The 17,495-nt window shown below is 42.0% G+C and overlaps 3 protein-coding genes across 6 annotated transcripts in view; 2 read left to right on the forward strand and 1 right to left on the reverse strand.

Annotated features, from left to right (window-relative positions):
• Nucleotides 1-2,200, forward strand: part of LOC143331957 (KATNB1-like protein 1) — a 35,593-nt gene extending 33,393 nt beyond the window's left edge. For 2 of the 3 annotated variants that reach the window (XM_076749131.1, XM_076749132.1), the window contains exons 2-10: nucleotides 17-129; nucleotides 230-252; nucleotides 344-620; nucleotides 714-829; nucleotides 924-974; nucleotides 1,060-1,149; nucleotides 1,289-1,393; nucleotides 1,649-1,742; nucleotides 1,833-2,004. In XM_076749131.1, coding sequence (XP_076605246.1) covers nucleotides 22-129; nucleotides 230-252; nucleotides 344-620; nucleotides 714-829; nucleotides 924-974; nucleotides 1,060-1,149; nucleotides 1,289-1,393; nucleotides 1,649-1,742; nucleotides 1,833-1,865 — 897 coding nt within the window. In that variant the 5' untranslated portion in view covers nucleotides 17-21 and the 3' untranslated portion in view covers nucleotides 1,866-2,004. Of the gene's footprint in view, nucleotides 1-16; nucleotides 130-229; nucleotides 253-343; nucleotides 621-713; nucleotides 830-923; nucleotides 975-1,059; nucleotides 1,150-1,288; nucleotides 1,394-1,648; nucleotides 1,743-1,832 lie in introns of all 3 variants that reach the window. The other variant, XM_076749130.1, reaches the window with a different exon arrangement.
• Nucleotides 2,201-2,698: 498 nt separating this feature from the next.
• LOC143332207 (fibrinogen-like protein 1-like protein) lies at nucleotides 2,699-4,986 on the forward strand. 2 transcript variants are annotated; one of them, XM_076749524.1, is made up of 3 exons: nucleotides 2,699-2,757; nucleotides 2,873-3,033; nucleotides 4,132-4,986. In XM_076749524.1, the coding sequence occupies exons 2-3, from the start codon at nucleotides 2,889-2,891 to the stop codon at nucleotides 4,824-4,826; spliced, it is 840 nt and encodes a 279-aa protein (XP_076605639.1). In that variant the 5' UTR covers nucleotides 2,699-2,757; nucleotides 2,873-2,888; the 3' UTR covers nucleotides 4,827-4,986. The 2 variants fall into 2 exon arrangements, with proteins under 2 accessions (XP_076605639.1, XP_076605637.1); XM_076749522.1 differs by having other exon boundaries at nucleotides 2,707-3,033.
• An 829-nt stretch (nucleotides 4,987-5,815) lies between these two features.
• On the reverse strand, nucleotides 5,816-17,078 carry chrm5a (cholinergic receptor, muscarinic 5a). Its single transcript, XM_076749521.1, has 2 exons — nucleotides 16,438-17,078; nucleotides 5,816-7,967 (listed from the first exon to the last, which is right to left on the reverse strand). The coding sequence occupies exon 2, from the start codon at nucleotides 7,895-7,897 to the stop codon at nucleotides 6,317-6,319; it is 1,581 nt and encodes a 526-aa protein (XP_076605636.1). The 5' UTR covers nucleotides 7,898-7,967; nucleotides 16,438-17,078; the 3' UTR covers nucleotides 5,816-6,316.
• Nucleotides 17,079-17,495: the final 417 nt, after the last annotated feature.

The following is a 17,495-nucleotide window of genomic DNA, read 5'->3' on the forward strand; positions in this document are numbered from 1 at the left end:
TCATTTCTTTCTCTAGATCTAATGGACTCCAACAGTGAAGATGGGGAGTACCAAAATCTTGAACATGCCTTCCAGCAGGATGCAGCCCAGTACAGAGTAACCTATCCTCATGGGAGAACCACAAAAGAGGTGAGCTAAGTGATTAGTTAGACATGTTTTGATATGCTGGACCTCTTTGCAGCTTATAATTGTATGTTAATCACCGTGCAAAATCTGTTTTGAAATGCAGGTGGAGGAGGTCAACAGGAAGAGGTAGGCCGTGCATATTTTGTGGTTACATTACAGCAAGTGCATGGTATGATTTAACTTTCAACAAAATGTTTGAACATTGCGCTCTCCAAAGGTATCCAGTGAGCCGCTCGGGCAACAACCCAGGCCGAGTGAAGCGGGTAGTGTCATGTAAGAGGAAGACCCATCATCTGACGGTGGCTCGGAGGAAGCAGCTTGGGGTCGGGAGGACTTTTGATGCTGCAAACAAAGAGAATGAGATGAACTCTATGCAGGACATGCAACAGGAGATATTTGACATGGACCTTTGGGAGTTCCCACTAAATGTCAATAGCAACCACAAGACTGCAAGAACTGGTTCTGAACAAGCTGACTACTGTGCACTCACTGAGGTCAGACATGCTCACAGTTGAGACTATTTTAATGTCTTTGACTGTTTTACTAATATGCAAATAACACTATCTGAACCTCACAATGTTTTTCAGCTCACAAAGGATCATAGCACTGTGACCAATGTACTCTTTGGCAGACATCTGAGAGTGAAAGTGTCTTTAACACTGTGGCAGAGAAGTGTTGGAGAGCTGATGACGTACTTTCTGAGGTGTGTACATGTTGTGAGCGGTCACTACCAAACATGTAACACACACAATGTTCTCTCGAATTTCAAGTGTTGTTATCTCACTTTCTTTGTACAGAATCCAAGATATTGGTGTGTTTGTTGATTTTCTACCACTGATAAGCAAAAGGTGAGTGGCTTGAATTTTGTAAAAGTCTGAGTCAACACTGACTGCGTAAGGAGTAAATGTTACTTTAAATTAATTTTCTCTGCAGCATTGATGAGGATTCCCCCAAGATCACCATCGGCTGTTGTGTTGACCTGTTTCCCTTAGTAAAGAAAGTCCTCAGTAATCCATATGAAGAGTGAGTATTCCAGCTGTAATGAGCTGTTTTGTTTTTGCAAAGAATGAAACTTCATGCACGGAGAGGAACGGACGATATGTTGCAGGATAATTACTGTACAGAACTGCAATCGACTGAAGGTTGTTTTTGCTTCTCACAGGTATCTCATTGTTGGTTTAACGTGGATAAATTCAGTTTTGAAAAACTGGCGTGAGGAGCTAAGAGCAAGCGGCTGTAGTGGATCAACTAAACTTCTCTCAGATAAGTAAGTGTCGCTGTGTTTTATGAGCTGTAAGACCAAGTTGTGTATATCCAAATAACAAAATAACATAATGCTAATTGATAATCAAAACACTGTAATATGTTAACAAATATGTGTTCAGTCACTCAACCTTTTAAATAGATACACAATAGTAATTAAAACACTTATGCATCACCCTTTAAAACTAGTGAGAATTTTGCACAATTTTCAGTATTTGGCACAATGCTGTAATCACGTTTTTAATTAACTGTGTTACAGAAATTTCCAGGTCTTTAATCAGCTGTTGTTGGAGTTCTGGCATCAGGAACCTTTCCTGAAATCTGTTCCAGGAACCGCTGGAGACATTGCGAAGGTCAGAGCTGCAAGTATGACTCAACCATCATGACCGTCATTAATGGCTTTGAATTTTCTTACACACAAAAAAATATCCTTTTTCCCTTAGGTCATTGATTCCTTCCTGTCTCAACTTACTTGACGGCAATGACGAGCCAGATAACAGAACACTCTGCTGTTGTTTCCACACAGAAGTGCCTTTTAGCTTGTACTCTACCTGCCATCAGGTGATATTTGTAGAGCTTCATGTATTTATTGCAGAACAAGTTGACCAGAAGTACTGAGATGTGCAATATAGATTTAATCGTAGTTTTTTCATTGAGCTAGTAGGATGTTGTAATTATGATCAATGAGAAGATGTTATGTTACAGAAATTTGGAGGCTTTCATAGGAATTAACATAAGAATTTCATTGATATGTTGTGTTTTCTCTTTAATTGCTCCATTGGTGATGAATAAAATGTATATTTTAAATTTCAAAGTCTGTGGTATTGAAATGAGCATTTGTTAAAACCAGAGCAAAGAGTGTAATCCCCTTCCTCCGTGGGAGAAGACAGCACTGACATGTCTCAGTTTTGTTTGTGCAAAGATAAAACACACTTCAGTTGAACTGTACCTGCTGTACTTAACCTCACATTAAAGTACATTTGGGTGAAATAACAGGTAGAAAAATAAGCTGCCAAATAACCATCAACATATTTCACTTGAAAAGTATCATCTGGACTTCAGCCTCATTCAATCTTGAAGAGATTTAAATAAGTCAGAGATTTGGGTTTACATAGCTCATATCTCTCATTTACATGTGGGTTTATCTCACTTGACAGAGATAAGTGGAGGGTTGGTGTCATTGTGATGTGAACCCAAGGCTGAAGTCCAGCTGCGACTGGGCAGGAGACCCAGAGGATTTCAGTGAACTCGGCAGTGCTGCTGCTGCTTTTCATTCAGTCCGTGTAGACTAATACAGTAGGAGCGTGGGAAAAGATTAGGGTACAGAGAGCAGAATATTTCTGTCACCTCATGCATGTGGCTCTGAAGGTAAGACCATTGACTTTACATTTCAAGATATCTTTTGTTCCTTCATTCAAGTTCACCGAGTCGGTTTATAAGCTTGCAGTACTGTAACATTAACTAAACACTGTTGGTCTGACAGCAGAGCAAAGTGAAGGATGACGTATTTGAGATGCTGGCTGCCAGCAGTGGCCCTGCTGCTGCACAGTGTGGCTGGACTTGACATGGAGCATCTCCAAGCTGAGAACCTGAATCTCATTCCTCCAGATGAGCATAACTTTGTCCTGAACCGTGGCATGAGAGGTATTTATACGTGTACATTTTCACTTTCAGCTTGGTTTTTCTTGTTGCTGTGTATCTCAAGAATGTACTTTGTTTGCAACTGAAGAATCTTCCAAACTCAGTCCTGTGATTGCGTTTAAATGCTGAATTACCTTTATCTCAGATTGTTCCATTCTCATGTCGGTGTGGGTCAAATTCCACGCTGTACACCCAAATTGTTTAGTAACTCATTAATGATAAGTGTTAGGTCCTGCGAGGTGATTCGTACTGTATATTTTGATGACATAGTTTGCCAGACAAACAGTTGTGATAGACTGGCAGTTGATCAAGGTTTTAGCATGTTGACCTGACGTTGAGAAACAGTGCTTCAAAGTAAAGGCTGATTCCTGACATTGCTGTTTCTTGCTGAGAGTTTCTTTCTAACCAATCAGTCAGACTAGCGTGGGTCATGACTTTGCCATCCTGGAAAAAAAAAATGCTGTTCATTAAAGCAATCATTGAAGCTTGCAGCCTGCTAGCTTAGCTGAGGACAATGGCTGGAAACAGGGGGAAAACCTATCCTTGTTCTGTCCAAAGGAAACAAAATCTTCATACCGGCAGCTCTAAAGCCTACAAATTAACATGCTATACAGTATTGTTTGTTTAATCAGTACAAATACCAAAGTGTTTTAATCATGATAATGGTCCAGGATTCCAGGAAGTTTCTGCACCCCATCCCAGTCATAGAACAACACATAACCCCTCATAAAACCATTAAGTGTAGTTTTTATGCTTTGGTTTTTACGTGGATTGACAAACACTATACTATAACTTGTAATAATAATTTGGTGGATTTTGTTTTGGTCAGATTCACGCTAGTTATTTTCCCACTGTTCCCATCTTTGTGCTAAGCTAAGTTAACCATCTTCCGGACAGGAGAGCAGCATCAATCTTCTCTTACTCTGGGCACAAAAGTGAATAAGCAAGCATAGTTCCCAGAATGTCAAACTGCTCATTAAACAAGAAAAAGGTACTTGTGATTAATTTGACATTATTACATATCTGAAAAGAAGTTTCAAATAAGTGTAATTAACCTTTACTAATTTGCCGTAATGGCTGGTATATTGATTTGATCAACAGTGCTGCCCAGAGACTGCCATGAAATGCTGATCGCCTCTTCAGGCCAGGCCAGAGACGGGGTGTACCTCATCCAACCGGGTGACTCCCCCATCGTGGCCTTCTGTGCCATGCAGGAGGGAGGCTGGACCGTGGTGCAGCATATCACCGTCAACAGCAGTGTGAATTTCGATCGTACCTGGGATGAGTACAAGCTGGGCTTCGGGGATGTAACCGGTGATCACTGGCTCGGGAATGAATACCTTCATCAGCTCACTCGAGGCCCTGGGCGCTATACACTGGGAGTAAAATTAGTGGACCAAGATGCCATCACAAAAATGGGAGAGTATGATCCATTCCTGGTGGAGGATGAATCATCAGCATACAGGCTGAGGCTGGGGTTGTACCAAGGCACAGCTATAGACGCTCTGACCCTGGATACAGAGAACTACCTTCACGACAACCAGAGATTCACCACTAAAGACAGAGACAATGACAATTATTTCCAAAATTGTGCTAAACTGGAGTTTCAGGGGGTGCCAGGAGGAGGCTGGTGGTACGACGCCTGTGCTGGTGCCAACCTCAATCGAAGGAATGTCATCTACTGGCAAAAGGACTGCAACAAGGAGCGACTGTGCAAGTATGCATGGATGATGGTGAGACCTTCAGACACAGTTAAACTGATTCACAGTGGAGAATGCAAGAAGGATGAGCTATAAGGGTTCTTAGGATTTGTGAGACTGAATGACGCGAGGTTTGGCAGCTGTTTCGGGCCAAGATTTTGGGGAGGTTTTTTAGGTTTTGTTGCAACAAACACAACATTCAGTTCACCACATTTTATTCAGAAATGCATGGACATGATCACAAAATACTGAAAAGAACAACAACTGAATCACAAACTTGGAACACAGTATGAAAATGCAGTACAATTTTAGCTCTAGCTTTGTTTCCATCAAACATTATTATCAATACATGGAGAAGAAGAGAATCTCTTTCAAGTGCAGATTTCTGGTTTATCACAGTTACAAAAAAGTGTTTCATGACATTGTAGCTTGTGACACATGTAAGATATCTTTTGCATGTCATCTCCAATCCACTGCTTACAGAACATTTCACAGACAACATGTTTTTTTTTTGTTTTTTTTGCCACAGTACATTACAAGTTTGCCAGAAATACAATGAAGATATGATGACATATTGATTTAGCTACAGTAATTCAGAGAAAAACAAATACTGTATAGCAATACTCAAGAAAAGAAAATATCCTGAGAATGAAGATTAATAAGCAGATGATAATAAACAGTGTGTGCTCTTAAATCCTCCACACTTTTCTGATTGAATGAAATGACTAACAAGTCTTTCAAGTTTGTAGGGGTTGTAGTGTAGACCAGTAGGATTCAGTTTGGGGTTATTTATTATTTTTTGTAATTTAATCTATGGAGTCATTACTCAGCAGAATGTGTAATGTGAAAACAATGAAGCTGAATCTATATTCACTCACCTGACAAATGACATTGGCACATGTGAAGAGGCTTTGATCAGCATCAAGCTACAATCTTGACTGAGCAAGCAGATTCTGACATCAGGACGACACGTATTAGCCCTTCAAAATAAAGTAGTAATTCCATAGTGTGCAACCTCAATACAAACACAATACTGACAGAATTAAACATACCTGCATGTGTTATATTTTGGGTGGAAGAGCCTCAACTTTGGGGAGGACACTGGCATTTTCCTTTTTTTTATCATTAAACAAATATACAGCGTTAATTATGAGATTGAAGCAATTTTATCATGGTCTCCAGATACCAAATTGTGCATCTTGAATATGAATACAGTACAACATGAAATAATCTGTGTTGATGGCATTTCCTCCACAAGAGGAAAATCAGGGAAAACTGGCATTTTTCATACAGTATTTTGGAATCTATTTACAGTCAGTCACTAATTTTATTTTATCAATACACTATATTACATATTGTCAATAATTATTTTGGGACATTGTTCTTCCATTTCCAAAGTTTGAGCACTAATTAACATACACTGTAGCAGACCTACTGATTAATGAGAAATCGTACCAGCCCCTTGATATCGTATTTTTACTGTTCATGTCACCTAATATGTAGAAATCAGGTTGATAAAGCCAAGATTATCGATACAAACATATAATTTACAGCCATCATCATACACCATCTTTAAAAAAATAAGTTCATGTCAGTTTGGAGCTGACCACAGGGTTTTGTCCATACCAGTATAGTTTCTCCTCAATCCTTTTCTTCTTCCACTGGCAAAGTAAGAGCATACGGAAGGTCTTTTGGAAAGTCTTGTTACAAAGGGCATAGCACATGGGATTAACGGTGCTGTTGACATAGCACAGCCAGTAGCCCAAATGCCAGAGTGAGAGGGGAATGCAGTCTGAGCAGAAAGTGGAAATAAGGACCATGATGTTATAAGGCGTCCATGTTAGGATGAAGGCAAGCAAGATAGCGCTGAGAGTCTGAGCTGCCTTCCGCTCCTTGATCAGCACCATCCTCTTCCTCTTGGTGATCTGGCTCTTCAGCGTGGCGTCTATGGGCTTAGACGTCGACGAGGTGGATGGAACGCTCATGGACTCGGCCGAGGAGAACGTTGACGATGTCATTTTGGTGTCTCCGTTTTTGCTGTGGTGCTCCACATGTGCGTCTTTGACCACAGGCTTGAACTTGTAGGACACACACTTGCTGCTCTTCTGAGAGTTGCTTTTGGGTGGTGTCTGGAAGAAGCTTTCCTCGTCGTAGCTGCTGAGTTGCTCGCTCTCACTGCCCACTCCACTCTTGATGGTCTCGCAAGCTTGGTTCCTGAAGGAAGGCTGGAAGCCCCCCGGAGACACGGGCCTGTCCTCGTCCTCAGAAGAGGCATAACTGTTGAAGGTGGTCAGCTGACCAGCTTTGGACCACTCGTCATTGGTGGTGGCTGCTGATTTGGCAGCGTTGCTTCTGCTGGAGGAGGACCAAGAGGCTTGATTCCTGTCATGTGATGCAGACCGTAATTTACAGCTAAAACAGGATCTGATAATGGTCTTCTGAGGCTGGGTGACCCCAGAGTCTGTGGGATAGTTAATCCCCTGCAACTCCGCCAGATCCTTGGTCCTTTTCTCTGTCTCCTTGTAGATTCTACAGTATAGGATTGTCATAACTGATACAGGGATATAAAAGGCAGCAATTGCTGTCCCAAAGGTGATCACAGGCTCAGAGAAAAACTGGATCTGGCATTGCCTCTCAGGGACAGTCCGTTTCCCTACAAAGTATTGCCAGCAGAGAATAGGTGGGGCCCACAGAATAAGTGACACCAGCCAGGCCAAACCTATCATGATCCCAGCTCGTTTGGGAGTCCGTTTGGCCCTGTAGGTCAGAGGTCTGGTGATGGAAAAATATCTGTCAAAACTGATCACCAACAGGTTCATGACTGAGGCATTACTGGCTACATAGTCCACTGCCAGCCACAGGTCACAGGCGAGGTTCCCTAAGGCCCAGTAGCCCATCAGTATATAAGAGGTATACAGGTTCATGGAGAAAACACCTATGATGAGGTCAGCAGCTGCCAGACTCAGCAGGTAGTAATTATTCACTGTCTTTAGTTGGCTGTTAACTTTAAAGGAGAGCATCACCAGGACATTCCCCACAATGGTGATGAGGCTGACAACAGCCGACACAGTCGCAATGGTGATCACCTCCCACAGACTGTGAGTGACCATGTGGAGATCCATTGTGCTGGTATTTACAGTGGAGTTCAGCATGCTCTCTCCTTCCATGGTCGTCTCCTGTTTATTAACATCCAACCATGACTACAGTGTTTGGATTTGTCTTTTTCAGGATGGTCTCCTGCAAAGAAAAGAAAGAAAATGTTAATCTTTATCCAAAAAAGTTCCATATATAGCCACTAGATGGCATCAGTTCAGCATGTTATGCACCAAATGTTCACAGATGGCTTGGTACTACAAAGGACAACATACAAGCTTAATGTTTTGCTACTTGAAACAAAATGTAAAACCAAATTTTGTGATACTAGATGATAGCATTTACTTCAGTCAATTACATAGAAGTTGGTAGTTGGTGTTGATAGCATTGTTTTCACTATTATTTGTTGTTGCATCCAGTGAAAAAATGTTATTAAGCTATTGTCATACAATTAGATAAAGCTCATATGAGTACACCCATATGGAGCGTTTTAGGCAATCTCTGCAAACATCTGTGGCACATTTGAAAAATCCAGGTCATTACATAATTTAATTCCTTGCTCTAAATCTGTGCAGTTGTATTAATAGTGCATAAACTCACCAACTCACTTGTTCACTGGGAAGGGCATCTCTTTGTGATATTATAAATGAAAATATATGATAGATTATTCTCATTTGTGAAAAACCTAAAATCCTCCAACAAATAATGGTGGTTATTTGGGGTATTTTGGTCTTAGTGCTTACCAGCTTTACACCTTTTGCGGTTCTTGACAGGAAATTCAACTGTGACTGATGGTAAAACAGTGCCAATTTGTGATGTTCTTGCATAATATTTCTGCAGAATAAATGCATCAGATAGTAATAAATAAATAAGTCAATGCACCAATTGTAAATGTCACAAGTGTGTAAATGCAGCAGTATCTGCTTTAATTAATGAATGTGTTCAGACTAACTTTGAGGGTACATCTCCATTCATTCTCTGTACAAACACTACACACAGTCATTGGGAGCCTTACCCAGCATGCACTTGGCAAAAAAACTGGAAATGGCACGAAAAAGCTGCCTGTCTTTAGCAGACATAACATCATGTCAGAAAAGCACATTCACAGTCACATCTACAGCTAGAGGCAAATTGAATAGGCTGTGGGAGGGAAAATGGTTTGCCTGCAGGATGAGAGAGGTCATTATGGTCATCATATCATTCCAAACAGATGCACCCCGCCAGAAATGGAAATACAACCTCCATTGCTAAGTACACAAGTCAACCTATGCGAACATTTGTATCTCCTGATCACAGAAATCCAATGTTGGCGCACTCTAAGGGAGCCAGTACCGCACATTCAGGCATGAAATTTGATGAAAGTGTAGAAAACGCTAGATGCAGACTGTGCCAAACTTTAAGGTTGGTGAAACACATAAATGTGCCTACATTTCAACTTCACTGCCAGCTAATTTGTCAGGCATGCATCGAATCACCATTTCTGCAGTGTATGTGAACTTTAAGAGTGATTGCACTAAAATGATCAAATGAGTTAATATTTTCCGTGTAGGTATCCTCTGCAGTTCTCTAGTCCTGCAATGCATTTGCTTCTATGCAGCACTATAGCATTGGGGCTCATTCATACTGTAGAGACTGAACCATTTTCAGTACATCAACAGCAGCAGCAGTACATCAAATAACATTTTCCAGTCTTAATTTGCCTGAGAGCTGAAAAACATCCTGTTTACGGGTCCCACACAATTTTTAAGCACTGTTGTTATGGATGATTAAATCACATTCATGATCATTGCAACTCTGCTGTTTCTTAGGAGTCAGATAGCATGAAGGAGTTACAGCACTCACACGTAACTACACACCATCCACCAGCAGAGGGCAGCAGCACATACCCTTCACACCCTCCTTCACACATGAGGCCTCCATTCTCAGGTTACAGTAGTTGTGTGTGTGCGCAGTTCATCCCTGTGTGTTGGACGCACCAATCGATAGTGGCTGAAGGGCTTACCCATGCCAGCCGGGATCTGTGCGTTTGAAGCTCGTGGGAAATTCCTATTTGCCTTTCATGACCTACAAATGCATGACAGTGCCATGTGGTCTTGCCTTGAAGGTTTTTATCAAATGTGTGGAAGAACATTTTTATATGCGGATGGATGACTATACTCCGTGGGGAAAGTACAGATTTGTGCCCATTCAGACTGTACAGTATTCGAGTGTGAGGCTAGACTCTGTTGCACACTGTCAGTTGAGATAATCAGTTCTCACTCCCTCCTTCCAGCTTTCCATAGATGACGCTCCTCTCTCTCGACTCTCAGCATTAGTATTTTCAGCCATGCCACTTGCTCTGCTTAAAATTAGGGAATTTCAGCACCTTGTTTCAGCTTAGCATCTGCATCTGGTGTATGACCTTCCAAGTTCTGAATGTTCACGTCCTCCAGAATTATTACTTATTATTGAAAATGACCCGTACAACTACAGTGCCTTAAATCCACCACACGGGAGGCACAGACTCTTTGAGGATTTCAGTGTGGAGTAGCAGTGAACTCTGGGGCAGATCACCTCTGCAGAGAAAATACTCCATGTGGGTTGTTAGCAACTGGACCTTCAGACCTGCTGCCAGGGTGTGGGTGTAGATCTGCTGACTTACATGTGGGCAGAGAAGCAGCTTTGTAATATCCCCCTCAGTCAATCTAATCCCTCAAGACATGCTCATAGAGAATCAGGGCAAGCAGTCAACACATCTATTAGCACTATGCTGGGGGATGCATGGAGCCTAATTTTCTGATTGTGGGTTTAAAAGAACAAACAGAAAATGCACTATATCAACACCTCAATCAGAATAAACAGGCCAAAATTGACAATTGAAAATGTACTAAAATTGCAATTTGTTGAAATTGCAGTCGGTTGCAGAATGGTAGTTCTAACCTTTTCATAAACTCATCTAAAGAAAAACAATTTATCCTGAGGGTTTTCTGGCTGCGTTCTTTTGCCACTTGCCCTCCATCTTGATGTAAATATGTTGGGATGTATGTTTTGTCCACTTCCAAATGGCGGCTTTCAAGTTGGACTGGACCTCTGCAGTTTGTTTTTCATATAAACTGTAAAATAGGACAGCATCCATTTTCATGGAGCTGATCAAACCTGTGCTAAAGAGATGTTGCTGCATGGGTTGGTGCTGAAAGGTAGCTGCTGAGGAAGCTGAATGCATGATGTATTCATCATTTTCTGCACGTCTCACAGCTGTTCAGATTAAATGCGTCAGTGCATGTCAACACCACATCGTATTAGACCACATCCCATGTAAACAGCTGACCCAAAATCTTCAATCCGAATGATTTCAGTCAGAATGAAAAACAGTGTACACGTAACCACAGCTCGTGATTCAGATCCTAGATGACTAATCCTGACCACTCCCATATACAGTACAGTGTCTCTCATTTTCAGACTGCAAAGGGGATAGCACAGTCTGCTTCAGTAAGCTGAGTGTGAACACAAACGGATGGATAAAACTTTGTGATTGTTAAGATACCAAACAGAACTTAAAGTTACTCAATGTAACTCTGGCGCTGTGACTGGGTGAGATGTAATTAATTCAATTCATTTGTTTATACATGATTATCCCAAACTGCCTAACCAAGTGTGTATGTACCAGTTATGTACTCTGCTCCTTTCTGTTGTACTGCAAGATCTCTCGTGTGAAAAGAAGATCTGTCTTAACTGCTCTCTACTGGAGAGGTCCTATCGCAATTTCTGACCACACTGCAATGCTTTGCACATAATCACTTCCCCGTATTTGAGAAATAACTTCCTCACTCATTGGCATTCTTTTGACAGTGCCAGGTTAGCAGGAATGCCAGCGGCAGCCTGAGGCCCACACAAATAACATTCCAGTCACTGTGGGGGTCCTCCTGCTGGACTCGGATTGTCCCTCATCCTGTTATAGAATGGCATTTCATATCACATCACTCAAATCCCCACATCATTACACTGGAGGTGCCATGAGTTTGTCCACACTGTCTGCTTTTTCCTGGTGTGCACAAACCCAGCTATTTGTCATTTTGTTCTTGTTGTTTACCTTGGCAGAAATCCTCATAATGAGGTAAAATGGCACATTGATTTCTAAAGCTAACTTCTTCCTCCTTTTCCTACTCGGGGGGGAGAATGTTCTTGCTAACTCAAAGTGTTTACAATATTTTTAGCCAGCGATGGGGCTCTAGGAATGGCAGTGTGGGTTGGTTGGAGGGTCCATCACTTTGGAGTTAAATACCTCAACAATAACTGAGTAAATTGCCATGAAATTGGGTGCAGATATTCATGTCGCCCTCAGAAACCTTTGATCCCCTGACATTCAGCACCATCATCATATCAAAGTTTTCACTTGTCCTATCCTTCAGTTTATGACCAAATACCTGCAAAACTACTGGCACTCCCATTTTTCTGAGCAATACATTGTTTAGTGCTAAATTTTCCAAATGTTAACATACTAAGTTAAAATAAAGAAACATCAGCATATTAGCATTGTCATTGTGAGCATGTTAGCATGTTGACAAGGCTATAGATTCTTTATTTGGTAATTTTCTTCTTAGTAGGCAAATAGGAGGGAAATAACATATCCACTAGTGTGCATCTTAGCAGTACCATTGTGAGCATGTTAGCATTAATGGACCTTGAAGCACTGCTGTGATCAAGAACAACCTCACAGAGATGCTAGCATAGCTGTAGACTCTTATTTTCAGTGTAAGTTATATTTTTAGTGCTCTATGATCATTTTAAACTGTGCAGAGACTTTGAAGCCAGTGTGTTAGGAATTCAAACAAAGCTGGTGTATTTAATACACCAGCTGAAAAAACTCTTTGGAGCATTTTGTTGTTGTTTTCTGAACAAGAAGTGGATGGACCGAACCATCATCGTCATATGTTCACAAAAAGAATTAATTCATGATGACAGGTACAGCTTTTGAGAAATGAGGATATTCCTGACTCACTGATGACGTGTTGCTAAGCTTACGCACGTGCACACACACGCACACACACACACAACGAATGGACTCATTTTACCTCTTGACCTCAACCAGTAGAACAAGTCAAGCCTGCTAATAGCTTCTAAATCGAAGCAGGAAGCATTTTTAATGGTACACTCAGAACTCAGAGTGTGGGGTAAACATGGATGCTGCATCGCTAAAAATAGTGAATATGGTCTGTTGTGGCCTGTTTTTGGACTTTTCATGGATGCGGTTTGTGTATCAAATTGTGACGCATAATGGGGAGAGCTTTGTGATGCTGTCTGGTCAGACTAAAGGTTTGAACAACAAAAATGCTCCAGAAGTTCTTATAGCAAACTGCACTGCATGTGTGACTTGTTCATACAGTGTATGAGAATAAAAATATTATATCCAGAGGTCATCACTATGAATCTGTACTCTTGCCAAGAAAGCCGAAAACTTCCTCATTACATATACATCCAAAGGGTATCCGACTGCCTTCTTAAATATCGGGCTCAGCTCAGTATGCATAAGTAATGGTCATTGATCCAGTGATTAACAGTGCCCAGTCTGTGAGAAGAGACTAGGTAGCACAAATCTGTCCTGAGCCTCCATACTGAGTGCAGAGGTGGATATGCTGAAGGATGGCTTCCTGCAGGTTGTCTGGCAGCTGGCCATCAGTGCTCCTGTGCAGTGGCTTCGTACACTGGCCCCCACCAGGCCTCCCAGTCATACATAACCTTTTTCTACACTCTGTTTGGTTGCAGCTCAGTTGCTCCGTACAGCAGAAATGTAAAAAGCAAATAGCGTGTGTGTGTGTGTGTGTGTGTGTGTGTGTGTGTGTGTGTGTGTGTGGCATTTGTGAAAGAAAGGGAAAGAAGATGAGAGAGTCCAAAAGAAGAAGAAGGCAAAAGAGATCCAAGTCAAAGTGAAGGAGGCAAAGGACACCATGTGTGTCTGCGTGGTGAGTATGTATGATGTGCAAATCAGCCCAGAGCTTTTTGGCACAATGGTTCGCGCATCCTGCAGTCAGCCCGCTGACCCATGATTAAGATTTCTGCATACGTGAGAACCTAAGAAATGCTTGAATCACTGTGTATCAGGCATTGGAGGAGGAAGAAAGAGGATTATAATTGTTCACATGTAAGATCTGACTTTAAACATGAAATCTGAAAGATTTATCAGTGCGTCAGTGTTGGAATGCAGCCCTATTGAACAGATAGGCATGTGTTAGGATGGATAATGTCCACTGTGCACGAGTTGAAAATAAAAGTAATAATGTAAAATATGTAGCACAGAATATACTTTTCTGCTTTTTATTTTTTTTAAATAAATGTTTTCTCCCATGCGATTTTAAGTACAAACTTGAATTACATCTCTTCTCAAATGCAAAATGATAACTGTGATCATTACATTTATATTATAATCTACTTATGGACACCCCAGTGGTTTTTGCAGCTGCTGAAGGGAATATAACAATAACACTTACTGTCTCTCGGCATTTCGGCATTTCATTAATGCCCCATCATTTGGATAATGATGTGGCTATAAACTCATTTGTGTTCTTTTGTGAAGAGTTTTCTAAATACAGCTCTGTTGTGTAATGTTTGTTCCCAACTCATGGGATAGCTGTCCATTTCATTACCTTTAATTCATGTAATAAATACACATATGTCATTCAGAAGGCAATGTGCATGCGAAATAAAGAAAAAGACAACAATCTGATTATTCTAATCATCCTCTTACAGTGATCAATTTGAGCTGAATAGATGTGACATTAGCTATAAGCAGTTTTCACTGTGTGAATAACCTCTGTGCTGTTTCAAATATCAATTTTCAGTTCAAGCTGCAGAAGGCAAAACCTGTGCAAACCAAGCAAAGCCCTCCACCTCTCTCTCTGCAGCCTTGTACCACTCTGCTAAGCCCCTCCCACCAAACCCGCAGATTCAAACAGCAGCAGAAAGTCAGTTTCACTGCAAAACCTCATGCCATGTAGTACCCGCTCTCCACAGCGTGAGCCTCGCCAAGTGCACCACACACACACCACTGCCCCCCCTCAAAAGTTATTCCCCACTGTTTGCCATCATACTTCTTTGCAACCCATCGATATGAGCTTGTGCATATGTGGTTTTGTACCAAATTCCATTGTAGACACAGGAGGTATTGGAAAAGCATCACAAGTTGCAGGATTTTTCGCCATTGAATCCATCTGAATGGACATGCATGCGTCTGTACCGACCAACCAATAGGAACATTTCTCTCCAGAATGACGATTGATTCCCCCAACGTGGGCTAGATTTTCTAACGCTTGAAAACAGAGCCAAGGGGAGGTGCAGAGGTCTACTTTTCTCTCACTTAAATTACAATGTGCTGAATGGTTCTTGTAGAATCTTTGCCTTCCCAGTGACAATAAAACAGTGAATTGCCCACCCCAGCTTCAATGGTAGAAGTTGAGGGAACAGACATAAGATAACACAGAAACATGCGGACAGTAAAGCATAACTGTGTATGTCTGCATGTCTCCCTCTCAAGCTTCAATCTCAGCTTGTTTATATACTTAAAATTTAGCTCCCTTTAGCATACTCTAGGTGAAATTAGAGCCAAATGAGAGTAGGTCTCATGCTGTATTAAAAGTATGTCCTTGCTGGACAAACCCAATGACAATCACAAAGAATGTTACCTGAAGTAAAAATGCTGCACAAAAACAGTCAAGTCTGGACTCCAATCAGGTCACGACTTTTCCAAATTCAACAAACCACTGCTGTTTCATGGCTGCTGCTTCCAGAGGCACCAGCACCTTTCTACAATTGCAGAAACACCTCACAAGATCTGTGGGGACTGGATGGACTCGTTAAAATCACGCTTCACTGCTTAATCCTTTCTTGTTTTGTCATTTTCACTAAATCAAAGAGAGGAGGCGAAAGGAGGTGAGAGACATGCGATTCAGCTTTTGGAGAAAAATATTGATTGTTCTTTGGGTTAAGGAATAAAAACACATTTTAAAGCACAGGCATTCCATGCAGTTGACATAAGGATACCACTTTGGACAAGTCTAAAAAAGAGATAGAAGGAGGGGAGACGGGGTGTGGAGGGTATGATGGTGTACTACTGACATGCTACGACTGTTTATAGAAATATGTGGAAGATGGATGAAGCAGATCAAAGCAGACCTGAATGTGAGATAAAGACTCACCAGAGACAGAGAATAGAGTGTTTAAAATAGATGTGCCACTATGTGAAGAGGTGAGGTATTTACTGACTTACAGCACATGGAAACACACATCTCCTAAAGTCATTCAGCAATAACTATTAGGCTTTAAAATGTACCTGACAATGTGGCCAAATGCATATTCAGTTTAATATGTGGGACTTTCCATACACTAAGGGAAGACCAGATGCACACACATCTTTCCGGCTGCACATCCTCTGCTGCTTTCATTAAGGTAAAAGGCTACATTAAAAATACATGCTGAGACCTCTCAGACATGCACTTGTGCACACATGATGCTATTTCCCCTTAAATCCAGGTCATGGCTTTGTGCATTCATCAAAAACTGCATATTCAATCACTCATGATTCTCTAGAGACTGTGAAACAAGTCACTGATGTAGAGGAGATAAAAACAGAGAACATACTCACAGTTGACTTTCATCAGATCTCACAGTCTTCTGTTTAAGGGCACACTGTGTCTCCCGGTGAGAGCAAAGTTCATAGTTAATCCCTTTGTTTTGCCTGGGAAGCCTTCAGGTCAAGTGTTGCACTGAGGAATAGGATCACACAGTTGGAGGAGGGTTGAGGTGGATGACAAATCCTACTGACTTGACCCTCGGATGCCAGAGGGGAGCACAGAGGAGAAAGAGGACAAAGAGTAGGAGGAAACGTGGACACCGGAAGGCTTCGGTCATCCCTGCTCAAGAGGCGCAGAGCACAGCATCACGTTCCCCATCAGCCGTCCAACACAGCCACCGAGTGCCCAGAGGAGAAAAGTATCCTCAAGTTGCAGAGCATCCTTCCTCAGTCATTCATAAATAAAAAGAATCTGCTCGGGAGATAAAGAAAGAGGACGAGGGAGAACTTTTCCTCCCAGTGTGAGCTGAGCTGGATGAAGTGTGCCGCCTCTCAGCCAAGTTGAGGCAGAATGTCACTGAGAGCCTGCCTGACACCTCAGCCAAGTCACTGCTGCTGCCACACTGCTGCTGCTGCCGCTGCTACAGCTGCCGCTGCATCCACTGTGGCTGACAGACACAGATGTAGCTGACGCTAGCTTGCTGGGAGGAGAATATTCCCATAGGGCTGAATGGTTCATCATGTTTCGGGACAGTGAGCATGCAGCTCAGACCTCAGAGTGTGAGAGGGAGGAAGGAGAGGCTTGTGGGGGGGCTAGTCCGGCGGGGGAGGGAGGTGCCCGGGTGGCTTCAAGGGGCTCATTCTGGAAGGTGTGGAGGCGTTATGGTGTGTGTGTGTGTGTGTGTGTAGTGGTGGTGGTGGTGTTTCGTGAGACCAGGCAAGCCAAATCCTGTTTTTGTGTGGCTGTATGCGTTTGTCACATAAACCATTAATTACCTCCAATGGCATGTCTTTTGTCTGTGTTTCACAGAAAAGCCAGAGACCACTAACGGCTGTCTCGGGGTTTGAACTGCACTGAGGCTTAAGCAGTGTGGCTATCAGCAAACTCATCTGCAGAGCATAAAACACCA

Source organism: Chaetodon auriga, chromosome 14, assembly GCF_051107435.1.
Source record: "Chaetodon auriga isolate fChaAug3 chromosome 14, fChaAug3.hap1, whole genome shotgun sequence".
Lineage (NCBI taxonomy): Eukaryota > Metazoa > Chordata > Actinopteri > Chaetodontiformes > Chaetodontidae > Chaetodon > Chaetodon auriga.